Source organism: Bactrocera dorsalis, unplaced genomic scaffold (genome assembly GCF_023373825.1).
Source record: "Bactrocera dorsalis isolate Fly_Bdor unplaced genomic scaffold, ASM2337382v1 BdCtg076, whole genome shotgun sequence".
In the NCBI taxonomy this organism is placed as follows: Eukaryota; Metazoa; Arthropoda; class Insecta; order Diptera; family Tephritidae; genus Bactrocera; species Bactrocera dorsalis.
In genome coordinates this window covers 18010-31754 of record NW_026038127.1, presented here as the reverse complement: position 1 = coordinate 31754, position 13745 = coordinate 18010, and the positions used below count along the sequence as shown (strand labels likewise).

The following is a 13745-nucleotide window of genomic DNA, read 5'->3' as shown; positions in this document are numbered from 1 at the left end:
AATAAATCCGTATTTTATTTGTCAGATTAAAGAATTTTTTCCCAAACCAATTAAACAAAAATAACTTTATTTTCGGAATCAGCATACTACTTCCAGAATATATTAAACGCGATTTCATAAGTTGTAACTAGAATAAGTACGGCTACTCCCATCTAAGACATTTTCTGAATGAATTTCTTTTTGAACTTAATTCGCACATTGAACTTGAGATTTCATTTCAATGCGCATGTGCCGTTATGTGTATTTCTCAATGAAAATTGTTTTTGCCTAGGAAGCGAAAATATATCCGTACACAATATAAAAAATCAATTGCTTTGAAACCCGAAGTAGTGATTTCGTAAATAATTTGTAAAAAACATTTAAATTTATTTACAAGCAAAAAATATTACGACTTTCAAAACCACCGTGACTTTTAAAATCATTGTGAATTATTACTTTAACATTTTGTTTTCTTCCATTGTCATATTTTTCGCCTTTACCTGTTTGACAATTCGGGTGTCAATTTCGACTTTCAATGCAGCCAACTTAACAGCAACAATTTCTTTTCGTTCGGTGTGCGTACGTTTGATGACTTAAGGCGGTCGGAACTTTCAGAAAAAGTGCAAATTTGTGTTTAAAATATGGCTAAAAAGAAAAGTGAGGAGTACGGAGCCGATGGCAATGATGGTGACTATGAAGAGGAGCCAAATTTCGAAGATCCAGAGGGCTATGTTGACGACATTCCCGACGATGGTAAGTGCCAGCGCAGCACCACTGCGGCTCTGCTATGAGTGATTTTGCACGCCAAACACCGTACATGCAACATAACCTCAAAACGGGCAAAAATGCAAAGAAAATTGAATAATTATGACGTTTGTTCAAAAATTTACTCAATAATATTGTTTATATTGTTTTTTTATTTAACTTCCAGAGCTGTTAGCCAACATGTTGGCACAGCGTCCTTTGGAGACAGATGGTGTTGAAAGCGTTGTTGTTGTGGACAACATACCAAAAGTAGAACCATCCCGTTTGGAGAAATTGAAATCTGTTATTCAGAAATTGTTTTCACACTGCGGTGAAATCGTAAATGTTGTCTTCCCGGTTGACGAGGAGGGTAAAACAAAGGGTTATGCATTTATGGAATACAAAAACGGTAGTATGGCTGAAGAGGCCGTTAAATCGCTTAACAATCATCGCCTTGATAAGAATCATACCTTCTCCGTTAATTTGTTTACCGATTTTCAGAAGTAAGTATTTCTTGCGTTGTTAATGTAAATATTAATAATATTCCAACATTATTTATATAGGTATGAAAACATACCAGAAAAGTGGGAACCGCCAACACAACAACCTTTCAAAGTCCAAAACGATTTATACAATTTCATCAATGATCCGGATGCTTATGACCAATATAGCGTAGCCGCTGAAACCGCACCCAACTCCGTACAAGTATCGTTTTGGCAGAACACTCTACCTGAGCCCAATGAATTGGAGTCTCGTGAACGCTTCACTGATACTTTTGTAAAATGGTCGCCACTCGGTACATATGTGGTAACATTCCACAAACCCGGTGTGGCCATTTGGGGTGGTAGCAGCTTCCAAAAGATTCAAAAATTCCCGCATGCAAACACACAGTTCGTGGAGTTTTCACCTTGTGAAAACTATCTAGTTACCTATGGTCCAACACCTACCGGCCAGAAGGTTATTATTTGGGATATACGTACCGGTGTTGAAAAGCGTTCTTTCGTCGCTGATGGCATGTCCGTCTTATCGATGTTCCGCTGGTCGCATGACGATAAATACGTTGCACGTATGGGCGATAATTCAATCCACATCTACGAAACACCCTCGTTTTACCTGCTCGACCTTAAGTCAATTAAGATACCTGGCATACGTGGCTTCTCGTGGTCGCCAACCGACAATGTAATTGCCTACTGGGTAGAAGAACAAAATCAAATTCCTGCGCGTGTGACACTTATGGAGATTCCCAAGAAACGCGAAATCCGTAATAAAAATCTTTTCCATGTGGCCGACTGCAAATTGCACTGGCAGAAATCAGGTGATTACCTATGTGTCAAAGTCGATCGCTACTCGAAATTGAAGAAAGACAAAAAGGAGCTGGATGTCAAATTCCTCGGTATGTTCTACAATTTCGAAATATTCCACATGCGCGAAAAGGAAGTCCCTGTAGATTCAGTGGAAATTCGCGAATTGATTCTTGCTTTCGCATGGGAGCCTGTCGGCAATAAGTTTTCGATTATACATGGTGAGCAAAGCAATGCGAATGTCAGCTTCTACGAAATGAACAAAGGTGTGAAACCTACACTTGTGAAGAAGTTGGAGAAGAAGTCATGCACGCACTTGTTCTGGTCGCCACGCGGCCAATTCATTGTTATGGCAAATCTCTCTATGGGCACTTTTGAATTTGTTGACACAAACAATGACTTCATTATCACTGCATCGCCCGATCATTTCCGCGCATCCGAAGTCGAATGGGACCCAACCGGCCGTTATGTTGTAACTGGTGTCTCAGCGTGGAAGGTCAAAGAAGATACGGGCTTCAACATGTACACCTTCCAAGGACGTATCATAAGACGTACCATCTTGAAAAATTTCGTACAATTCTTATGGCGTCCACGTCCGCCCACACTGTTGTCGGAGGCACAACAGAAGGAAATCAAGAAGAATTTGAAGAAATACTACCCAATATTCGAGCAGAAGGATCGCCTACGTTTGACACGTGCATCCAAAGAATTGCTCGAGAAACGCTCACAATTGCGTGAACAATTCATGGAGTACCGCAACAAACGCATTGCCGAATGGAAGGAGCAAAAGAGCCGACGCCTACAGCTCAGAAATCGTAAGTGTCAAATGCAAAATTTTAAGCTCTTTTTTTATCCACTTATTAAAATAAATTGTTCTCTTGCAGATTTTGATACTGATAATTTGGATACAGAGGAAGTTGATGAGGAAATCGTTGAATTTTTAGTCAAGGAAGAAGTAACTGTGCTCGAGTAGTCGAACAACAGTTGTGCCGTTTTCCATTAAAGCCTACGCCTTTGCTGACAGTGCGCGCACAAAGGCGTAGCTAACAACTTACTACAACAAGAACAACATACATAAATATAAACATTGTATTTAAGCTAAAAAATTATAAAATACAATATTTATTCAAGAAAATTGGTTGATCAAACAGAAACAGAAGCAAAACAAGCTAACAAGGAGTTCCAAGCAGAGCAGTCAACACTCTATGCTCTTGTTTTTTTTTTTTAAGTATTTTTTACTTAGATTTCTTTCAAACGCATTTGGCATACCAACTCGAAACGCTTCACGCGTAAGTGACGCATCTGCAACTGCGTCCGATTTACTTTTAAATAAAATATTCAATACTAGACTTATTCAAAATTTAAATTGTATTTTTCTCAAATTAAAATTAGCTAACCGTAAAGCAAACAAATAACTGCACAACCGCTTATAAGCCTACTCTCTCTAACCATTGTTTTGCAAAGTATTTTTTTACAATATATAGTTTTTGGAATTCATTCTAACTAAATATACACATTTTGTTATTTTATTTTAGCTTTGTAATTAATTTTATTTGAGTACGTAGAAAGCGTACGTATCCATACATACATACATAGTACATATACATATAGAAAGTCGTTTGCTTACAAAAATGTTAACAAATGTGGTGAATGTCTCTACTGGTAGTTATGCTGTACTCATTATGCTGATTTTTAACAAAATTAAATATAAATTTGCATTATACTTGTATGCCATAAGCAAAAGAAAAACGAAAACAAACAACAAAATTGCGAATGTTTCATTTAGTATGCAAATGGCGTGAAGAAACTCAAGTCAAGGAGAGCAAGTTTTTTGTTATTTTATGGGAGGAAAGTGTGCGGGCTTTGCACTTTTAGTGCAGAAAACAAATTTTTCAATCCATGCAGGTGTCATTTATTTGCTTATACATATATATTATATGGACTAAAATGAAATAGGTTGGTCAAAACATGGAGAAAAGTGCTCAGTTGATTTGTAGTTGTATTTTTAATACATTAATATGCAACATTCTCAGCGTATACAACTTCACTCTGCATACGAGTGCGACTATTGTCAAAGTACAGAGCCACAAAAAATCCTTAGATCGCCAGCCAGCAGCCGGAAAAGAAAGAAACATTGTTGGCAACTTACAAGGCAATTGGCTGACCGGTGATTAACTATGCGGCCCCTATATGGTCGCCTGGATGCAGTGACGCAGACGGGGAAGTTTCAGACCTGTCAGAATACTGCACTCCGGTCTACGACAGGATGCCTCTTGATATCTCCTATCGAACTCCCTCCAGTTAAGGGGCATAATGAACTCCCAGCCAGGTAGTTCCTGTTGGGATGCTTTCTTAGAAATCAATTGCGAAAGCCCAGTTTACTATAAGTTATTATAGTCCTGCTAACCAAGATCTCAGCTTAAAATACGAATTCACAATTTTCACAAACATTTCTTTTTTTTCCATTTCTTCACTCTTGTCTCATTCACTAACCCTCTTTTTCTAATCCAATTCTTTTATACCAGGTTCCAGGAGCATGAGTTTAGTGGAATATATCAAAAAATATATATTGCTGCTAATCAGAGTTCGAATAGCAGTTACCAATGTTGAGTTAACCGCGATTAAATGTCTTTTTGGAGGCTACTGCAACCATACTAGCTACTTAGTCAACGTCTGCTTCTTTTATAACATTACTTCCAACGAAAAGTGTACACGAACCGTTCGTACTTTCCACCCTGTCACCACCTGTGTTTAGTTGTACCATTAGGTTGCCTAGGAAACCTATTGAGCCACATAAACTCATTACTAAAAGCAGACAAACACAAATCGAAACATTTTGGTGACTTTCACGTGTATAAAATAAAATTTTATGCAAAAAATAAGAAATAAATAATTATGAGTGGTCATATCACACATAGCGGAAAGAAAAAATCCAAAGAAAATCGTCGGAAGAGCTCTAAACAAGTAAGCCGTACCAAACCCAAACGTTGCAAGTCACGACCAACTCTCCAATACCAAGAAAATGAGCGTGAGGTACAAGCTTTATTGGAGAACACAAGCCTCTCTATCGATAACAGTCCACAGAGCCATCGAAAAGATGAGCTAACGTTGAGTCTGGATTTTTTTTGTCGGACCAGCGAGGAAGTACTCCCAACAGCCGGGAGCTCTGCGCAACATAAGAAGCTACTAAAGAGCGAACGTATTGAAGAAACGAGCTTAGACAATGGTAGTGAGAGGACTGAAGAGGATGATGAGGAGCAGGAGGAGTTTACAACTGCTGACGAGGAAGACGAGAATGCGTCTGCGGGCAGCGAGCAAACCGTTTCACCGACCTCTACACAGCAGCGCGAGCAAACCGCTTCCACCTACATACACGTCGACGAAGATGATGTGGTCGTGCAACGGATTGAGTGTGAAAAGTTCATACCAGACGCAAATTTGCTTTTCAAGCCACAGGCGAAACTCACGTCGGAAGTCGCCTTGGCTGTAAGTAGCTTTAGCAATCTGGATAGTAGAGGAAAACCGCAAGCATTAAATGCCAATATCTGTCGCATGCTGAATCGGCATCAAGCAGAGCAACGTGCGAGAGATGAGCCTATCTCTAAAGCAGTTGTGGAACAACTAATGGTTACCAATTCAACATGGTCGTCGTATATAAAGAACCGTACACTTTACCGCAGCTTTTGTGCACATAAATTCCATCCGGTATTTTGTGAACCGACACGTCAACCGGACGAGATACCCACAAGGAAATTTGTACGCATCTATTTAAAGGAGCTACTCTTCACGGCTCATCCGCATTTGTTGGAGGAACATCGACTCTCGAACGCCTTGGAAGAGCTCTATGAGAATTATGTGCAGCGGCAACAACAACATGTTTGTGAAAAGTTGCGCGCACAACTGCAGACTGAGCGTCGCGTGGTCAATGAGCTGTTGCTGCGTGAGTCAAGGAACAGCGCTGAACAGGAGTCGGCGCGCACAATTGAGCGACGTGCGCGCCAACTGGAAAATCAGTTGCTGACTGTGCGTGCGCTACGCAACAGCCTTTATGAGGAGGAGGCGCATTCGAAGCAGCTGCTTAAAGAAATACTGGACACTTGGAAGCGTCTCAAGCAACTACGTAAGACACAAGATTACCAATGCACGCGCTTCAAACTACGCATATACGTGGAGGATGCGGCAAATACGGCTGCGGAAGCACAACGTTGGGCCGAGCGCTTCGAGACTGACTTGCATGAAATTTACCGCGAGGAGTTGGAGATCTATTACCGCGCCAAACGTTTGTGGAAGGCGCGCGATCGCAAGGCGGATACAGCCGAGTTGCCAATTAAGCCACGTAAACCGGATATCACACAGCTGTCGACGGAGTTGCGCGCCAAGTTAGCCGAGTGTTTAGGTGCACAAGGCGAACCGAAGATCAACGTACAACTACATCGCGTTTGTGAGGGCGAGTTTTACAATCTGCCGGGTTTGAAACGACTCAAAAGCTTCTACATGAAAATCTACTTCGATGGCGAATTTGTGAGCGCCACGCGCAGTTATCGCATCGAACCCGATTTACGCATACCGATGAACGAGGTATTCGGCATCTTTTTGGAGCGGCGCATGCCAAAGGATATAAGAGTAACGGTAAATGTATCCATGTATACAACTGCTTTTCCATTTTTTAACGCGTTGCACTCACCAGCTCTACGAAAAATTCCGTCTGCACTCAGCGCGCAAAGTCGTCGATATAGCGGTGCCCATACCGCACGCGCTGCACACCGCCGACACCGAGCAACAACGCATATGCTTCACAGCGCAAAAATCGTTGAACGTCAGCGGACGTCTCACCATACGCTTTCAATGTGAGGAGCAAGTGGACTTGAGCGCACGCTGGTATGTACCAACTGCCGCCAACGCCAGCCCCACTATCTCGCCGCAAAGCTCACCCGCAAGTCAAGCAATGGCGCGGGAACACCATGCCGAAGAACTATTAGCGCAATTGGACGACAATGCACAGCACACTGATGACGACGAAGTGGCAAGTGAGTCGGCTGAACCGGATAAACCGCCAGCGATGTCACTTAACACGTGCACTTTAGAAGAGGATTTGCTGCATGTTTGTCCTATCGAAGATTTGAAGCATAATCGACGCTTTAAGTTACTGCGCTCACGTTACTTGAAAAATGATCCGCGCACGCGCGATCTGCGCTTTATTGCGGCGCTTGACAATGAGCTCGAGTTCGATTGGTCCGATAAGGAGGATGCGGTCATTGAAGCGGGCGACTGGATGGATCCTATAGATTTGCATAAGCATGAGGGCAAAAAATATCTAAAGCAACTGTACGAAGCGATACGTAGCCAGTGTGCGCGTTTGACCATTGCTGCGGCAAGCGCCGAAGAGTTGCTGATCGGCGATGTGCCTGCCAATTGGAGGTGTGTAGTGAGTGTAACGCTCAATATAAGTTAGAAATAATTATACTTTGTGCTTGTTGTAGCGGTAGAATACCGTTTCCACGACAGTCGGGTTTACGTAACCGAAACGAACCCGAATTTTTATCCGACCAAAGACTGTCAACTCGGCAGATTTCTGTTGCTCCAACAACAATAATTATACTTTCTTAACGCTGGTCACAGCACATTCTTTCAGGCTTTGAGTTTGATCTTCAATCCCAGGCGCACATTGAGCTCGCCACCCACTCCATCAGCCACGTCACGTGCACACGTACTGGATATGGATGCTAGTCAAAACTACAAGATCGTTCTGAATATCGTACGTGCGACCGGCATACCAGTGCGTATACCTAACACGACTGATAACGAGAGTAAGGAACGCAGCAATGAGAGCCCGAATATGTTCGTGACGCAGCGTAAGTTTTGAGCATGCAAAATATTCAGAGTTGTATCACAAATGCGGCGATTTTTCAGTTTATAAATACTCCAATGTGCGTCCGTTCATAGTACTAAGTTACAAAGATAAATTTTGTCGCTCGCTAACCGTAGAGGGTTCAAATCCGACTTGGAATGAGCAACTCATCTTGCAGTTCAGGTATTTTAGTACACGGAACATTATTAATATATATAAAATACTAACTTTTTTTGCGTTTAGTGGCAGCTTGACGGATCTCCGCGATGATCTCAAAATCTCACTCTTCGACGAAGTGATCGAGAATCATCTTAACGATGAGCTCAGCGTGCGCAATATGGACATTTATCAGCGCGTACAAACTAATTGGCTGGGTGAATACCGGTTTCCCATGCACACACTGCTCTCACAACAAAAGGTAGGTGTATGATACGGGTTGACCGATCCAGCAACTATGTTCTTCCAACTAGTCACTTTATTTTATCTTCCAGCTTGATGGCGTCATCGAGTTGAGGACACCCAAAGTGCTGCTTGGCTACAAACAACCCACACTGGAGCACATAACCTCACAAGCTGACGTGAATATATCCATTGAACAATTCCCGGAAATAAAAGAAACGGTGCGCCTTTGGTTCTACATGAGCATTGAGCCGCACGTGACACTGCCACACATCAATACCGCTAGCTTGGAATGTGCCGAATTGAAGGACGTGCGACAGCAGCTGTTACAGTGGTCGCTGCAAGCGCAAGAGCTGCATCCGGAACGTTATATTGAACCGTTAGTTTGTACAGCAGAGGGTAAGCGCGTATGTTTAACGCGTCTCTTGGAACCGGTGCCACTGCCGCTGGAGTTGAACGAACAGAAGCTGGAGTTGGCTTGCCGTTTCGTCGCACTCTTGAATGTATTGAAGACCTACGACCCGTGCATGCGCTTCGATGGCATTTGGCTAAATAATCAATGTGTATTGGATACCAATTGGTGTACATGGAAGGATCTTGGCGTGTTGTTGTGTAATTTTCTCCTCGGCATTGGTGTTAACAGTTGGCTCGTGCTTGGTCATGCTACAACATATGGCGAGTGTGCCTTTGTTTTGTATAGAAGTGAGGAAGGTGAACTCTTGCTTATCGATCCTCAGTCGGGCAAACGTTTCGGCACAAGGGATGTCTTCTGTCCGCTCTATAAGATATGCATGGTGGTGGCGCAAAACAATGTTAGTGTTATCTGATCAAAGAGTCGTGCAAATTTTTCTATAAATTTCGTTACAGTTATACGCCAACATTCAATCTGAAGCGCGCGTCACAATGACGAATTTCAATTTGAACGACACATCCTGTTGGCTGCCCGCCTTCTCGAAACGCAATCCCGCCCCTTTGGGCGGTGTACAAAAACTAGATTACACTTACCAGCCCGCTCACAATACATTGGAGCTGAGGCGCAACATTGAGCGAAAGATAATGAAAAAAATCAATTCGTGGCGCGCTATGCGTAAGACCATTTGGAATCGGTAAATGCAAAGCAAATTATTGTAAAACTTTTAAATGTTTGACGTTGAAATAATTTCTTATCAGCGCCTTTCAGCCACGCCTACAAAGCATTCTTCAAGACTTAGAACAACTAAGTATTTCCGACAATGGATCGTACACCGAAGCTAAGTACACCGATCAAGTAGCGGCGGAATTTCCAAACTATAAGGTAACTGAAAACCAAAGCATGCTTATTAAAGAAGTGCTTGAAGAGAGGGCTGTGGCTTTCGGTTGGATCATCTTGGGGGTCCATCAAACATTTATAGGTTAGGTTAGGTTAGTATGGCAGGCTAATAAGCCTCGAATAGTTGAATTTTGGTCTTTAGCGATACCAGATGAAGTGGCGTTATGTAATCCATAAGGAGTAGTCATCCTTTAAGCGTAGTTCGATTGATTATGTAGCCGCACTAATGTTATATCTTCCAGTGTCCCATACCGTGGAACCCCAAGTTAGTAAAGCGTTACCGTTCTGATGCAGTCGTTATAATAAGATACATCATTCCTGATGCCTTGCTCTTGACATTTCCTGCAGCCTTGGCGATATGTCCCATTTTCAAATAACAGTCATACTACTATTTTGGCATTCTAGCCCAATATTTCGTTGCCCTTGCCATCGTCATTGATTGGGGAATCGGGTTCACCATCTCCTGATGTTATACTTTCGCTGCCAATCAGCAGGCTGGAGAAGTGTTCCCTCCATAATTTTAGTATGCTCTGGGCATCATTCACTAGATCAAGAGTATACCCCGGTCTTGAAACCTTCTGTTAGTCGCCGCATCTTTTCCTCATTACCTCTGTCGACCAGCTTGCCAAACTCTTCATACTCACGCCTCTCTCTTTTTTTGTCTGCAAATGCGTCTCGCTGCCCTCTTCAGCTATCGGTAGCCAACCCATCCCTCACGTCCTTGTGGTCGATTGTAACTTTGCGAGGTAGGTAGTAGGCAATTGTTTAGTTTGCAGCTGTACGTAAGGAGCCCCCCTGCGGGGAGGGGGATAGAGAATATTCCCGCGGTAAGGCATGCCTGTCGTAAAAGGCGACTAAAATCCCATTGTTCCCTGCGTGGTTGGGAAAAGAATATCCACGCGGTAAGGTATGCCTGCCGTAAGAGGCGACTAAAATCCAAATGCACTATGTCCGACATTCACGTGTCTGGTTTAATTGAATGTCGGCATGGTCAGAGATGTCAGAAAAGTGCTATATTGAAATAATATCATATTCTTTAAATGGGTTTGCGATTATATAACAAACACAAAAATGAAATGATGTACAATACATCATACAGCCGGGTCCTTAGGAATTCCTAGGAGTTCTTAGGGTCCCCGACTGGCAGTAGATCACAGGTAACACTGTGGTCTACAGGTCACACCAAAGACTAAAACATGGTACCACGGGGAGCAGTTTGCCCTTGGAGTTCGCTCCAATCTGCTCATTGGGTTCGGCCCTTTGGGGAGATTCGTGGTGGCTGTGGTTTAAACCTAAATGCAGGAAGGACTTTTGTCCAATGTGGAGTCGCATCGCGTCCGGGTGTCGGACCCAGAGTACGGCAGAGGTTTGGGTAGGCCTCGTACCCGACCAAGGTGGCTAGGGTGTTCCTTTGGTTTTCACCCGAACCGATTGGAACCAAGGTATAGATGTGTGTGGAGCACTATGCTTTGGTTCTCTCATGGTATGGTGTTGTGCATGCACCTGTCCTTGGGGCGTTGATCGGCGCATTATACTGATCTACGTGTTTCTAGCAATAGAAAACACCGTGGATTTGAGCCTACAATGGCAGATACTCACGTTAAAACACATTGACAGTTGTACGTAAGGAGCTTAAAATGCTGTCCCACAGTTCTCTTATAATCCGAGGTTGTTGTTTCCTTTTCATTGGTCGGATTTTTTACATGGCGAGTCCCGAACCCAGCGCACAATCCTGGTGAGCGGATTTTTCGCCTTCTCACTTTAACTCGCCTTCAAACGGATGATGTTTTGGCTACGCAGATGATACTAGGTCTAAGACCGGAGTCATGAGCTGCTTGTGTAAAAGAATCGTTTTTGGCTACTCCTAAAGAAATGGCGCTCAGAGAACTTTACTCACATGCGTGAACTTCTACACATTGCTCCATCTTCCGGGAGACCTAAAAATCTTTAAAAAGCTTTCTCGCGCTTAAGCTTAAATTCGAATTTTCATATATTCTTGTAAAGAACTCTCCTAGGAAATTGAATTTTTGACAAAGTTTTATGGCATCTCTAGTTGCCCCAGGTTATTCTACTTTACAACAATTACATTTAAGTTTATTTAATTTTGGTATAACTCCTTTTATAATACTTTTATTCATATTTTCAGATCTATGGCTATGCCCTCAACTTTCCCTATACAAATCTCACATCGATTTCTGAACGCATAAAGTCCACTGGCATACATTTAAATTCGGATAAGCGTGTTGAGTTTTGCTTGGCGACGCATATACACATCTATCCAAATGATGTGCTCTCTGTGTGGATATTTCTGATATCGTTGATACCTAACGGGTTTAATTAAGTGTTAAGGGAGTTTTATTGAAACATTTAATGTGTGTAAATATTATCTATGTAAAACATTTGTTTTTAATAATAAGAAACTGTATTAATTTCAAGCACACAATTGTTACTAAATTACATCAGAAATGAGTTCGCAAAAATCGCTTGTATCGTATATTATCTATAAAAAAAATGATTTCTCATTGCAGCCGATAAGGCCTTCGCCATAAAAATGATTCAGGGAACACCTTAGGCTGACATAATCAAACAAACATAGCGACATACGTATTTAGGACAAACATGTGCACATATTCTTATATAAAAATGGGTACATACATATAGTATATTCATAACATTATGGTATAAATTATATGAGCCACCTTGATCTATCGATAACGCTGCTAATTTGGTTTTGTCTTTATTTCCTTTTATTAAACAAACGATGCGCACAAAAAGCCGGGTATCAAGGTACACGTGCATAGAAAGAATTTTGATAAGTTCAGGAGTTCTTTTCCGAAATGTAGTTAATAAACAATTCACAGTTGGCTTCTGAAAGGGCGCGCGTTAACAACACACTAACTGAAAGCTTTGTTACAAAATTCTAGACACTTGCCGGAACTTGCTAAATGGGTGATATAAGGCACTACGAAGTATAGTAAAAATAGCAGACAAGACAAATTCCACAAATTTTAACTTTAAAATAATTAAGCGACAGTGATATCGAAAATCAGTAATTTCCTGCGCTTAAGTGGCGTGATTTTAAAGAGCTTCGCAATTAAAAAAAAAATAAAAATAAAATAAAAAACCTGATCATGTTTTTAAAAACACAAAATATTTTTCAAAAAACGTTGAATTATATCAAATGGCTTTTTATGCTCTACGAACTGAATACGCAAATTTCGATTTGTGAGCCCTGGGAGCGTGTGTTTTCGCGTAAGTTGAAAGTGGCTGAAAAAAAGCTGATATCTTTATAACATAGCAAATTAAAATAAATTCATCAAAAATTAAAAAAAAAAATTAATTTTAACATTAAGCGAAGAGTTTAATTTTAGTAATTAATTTGTATGTTCATTAAATGAGCAGCATTTTTGTAGCACTAATAAGTTGTCTGCACCTGCAAGGAAGTGAATATTATTTATTGTATTTACTGCGTCCCATAAGCTCGCAGCAACCTTTATATACGTTTATATGGATATATTGTTGACACCTTCCGCTGATTAACTAACTTGATTATCGAAGATTATCAACAGACAACTAATAACCATTAAGAGACCATAAAATAAATATTGATAAGCGTAGTTTGTACATACATATGTACACAAGACAGTAAGCTTTGTTATGAATAAATATCGTTTCTACTATATAGCAGATCACAATGCTTTGATATTGAACTTTACTAAATAAAATATATTATTATATATTTCTAGATATTTTACTACTATTTGGTGCGGCGATTTTCATATATGTCATTAGTTATATACCGATTATATCAAAAGCACTACTAATGTTTGTCCTAAATGGCGACTGTCAGCAAGATCCAACAACAAACAGCTTACAAACGGAAAGATTTACTTAGCAATTAATTATGAATATGAATTAGAATTTTAGGTAAAATATTAGCATTAATAATTTATGATTTTTTATTTATTTATACTCAAAAGAAATGCGACGTTAGATTTTAATTGTTGTTAATAAAATAAATTTAAACAAAATTACACGTTAATAACACATAAATTGTTGGTCCACAGCCTAAAAGTGTTGGAAAGCTAATTGTTACTTTTATTATGAGCAACTTTACACATACGCTAGCGTTCTGCAAATATCAACTATTTAAGCACCTACCGCC

The 13745-nt window shown here is 40.9% G+C and overlaps 2 protein-coding genes across 2 annotated transcripts; both read left to right on the top strand.

The window, feature by feature from the left end:
- The first annotated feature begins 525 nt into the window (after positions 1-525).
- On the top strand, positions 526-3791 carry LOC105228407 (eukaryotic translation initiation factor 3 subunit B). The gene is made up of 4 exons (XM_011208231.4): positions 526-732; positions 911-1226; positions 1287-2839; positions 2909-3791. Exons 1-4 carry the CDS (start codon positions 621-623, stop codon positions 2995-2997), a joined length of 2070 nt encoding a protein of 689 aa, XP_011206533.3. The 5' UTR covers positions 526-620; the 3' UTR covers positions 2998-3791.
- A 180-nt stretch (positions 3792-3971) lies between these two features.
- Positions 3972-12715, top strand: LOC105228474 (coiled-coil and C2 domain-containing protein 2A). The gene is made up of 9 exons (XM_011208322.3): positions 3972-6653; positions 6712-7442; positions 7644-7876; positions 7935-8055; positions 8116-8290; positions 8364-9083; positions 9139-9377; positions 9442-9565; positions 11727-12715. The coding sequence occupies exons 1-9, from the start codon at positions 4920-4922 to the stop codon at positions 11919-11921; spliced, it is 4272 nt and encodes a 1423-aa protein (XP_011206624.3). The 5' UTR covers positions 3972-4919; the 3' UTR covers positions 11922-12715.
- Positions 12716-13745: the final 1030 nt, after the last annotated feature.

Coding starts and splice junctions, on each gene's coding strand:
- LOC105228407 (XM_011208231.4), top strand. CDS start 621: ATGGCTAAAAAGAAAAGTGAGGAGTACGGAGCCGATGGCAATGATGGT. Junction 733..910: donor TGACGACATTCCCGACGATG/GTAAGTGCCAGC, acceptor TTTAACTTCCAG/AGCTGTTAGCCAACATGTTG. Junction 2,840..2,908: donor ACGCCTACAGCTCAGAAATC/GTAAGTGTCAAA, acceptor GTTCTCTTGCAG/ATTTTGATACTGATAATTTG.
- LOC105228474 (XM_011208322.3), top strand. CDS start 4,920: ATGAGTGGTCATATCACACATAGCGGAAAGAAAAAATCCAAAGAAAAT. Junction 7,443..7,643: donor GATGTGCCTGCCAATTGGAG/GTGTGTAGTGAG, acceptor CGCTGGTCACAG/CACATTCTTTCAGGCTTTGA. Junction 9,084..9,138: donor TGGTGGTGGCGCAAAACAAT/GTTAGTGTTATC, acceptor ATTTCGTTACAG/TTATACGCCAACATTCAATC.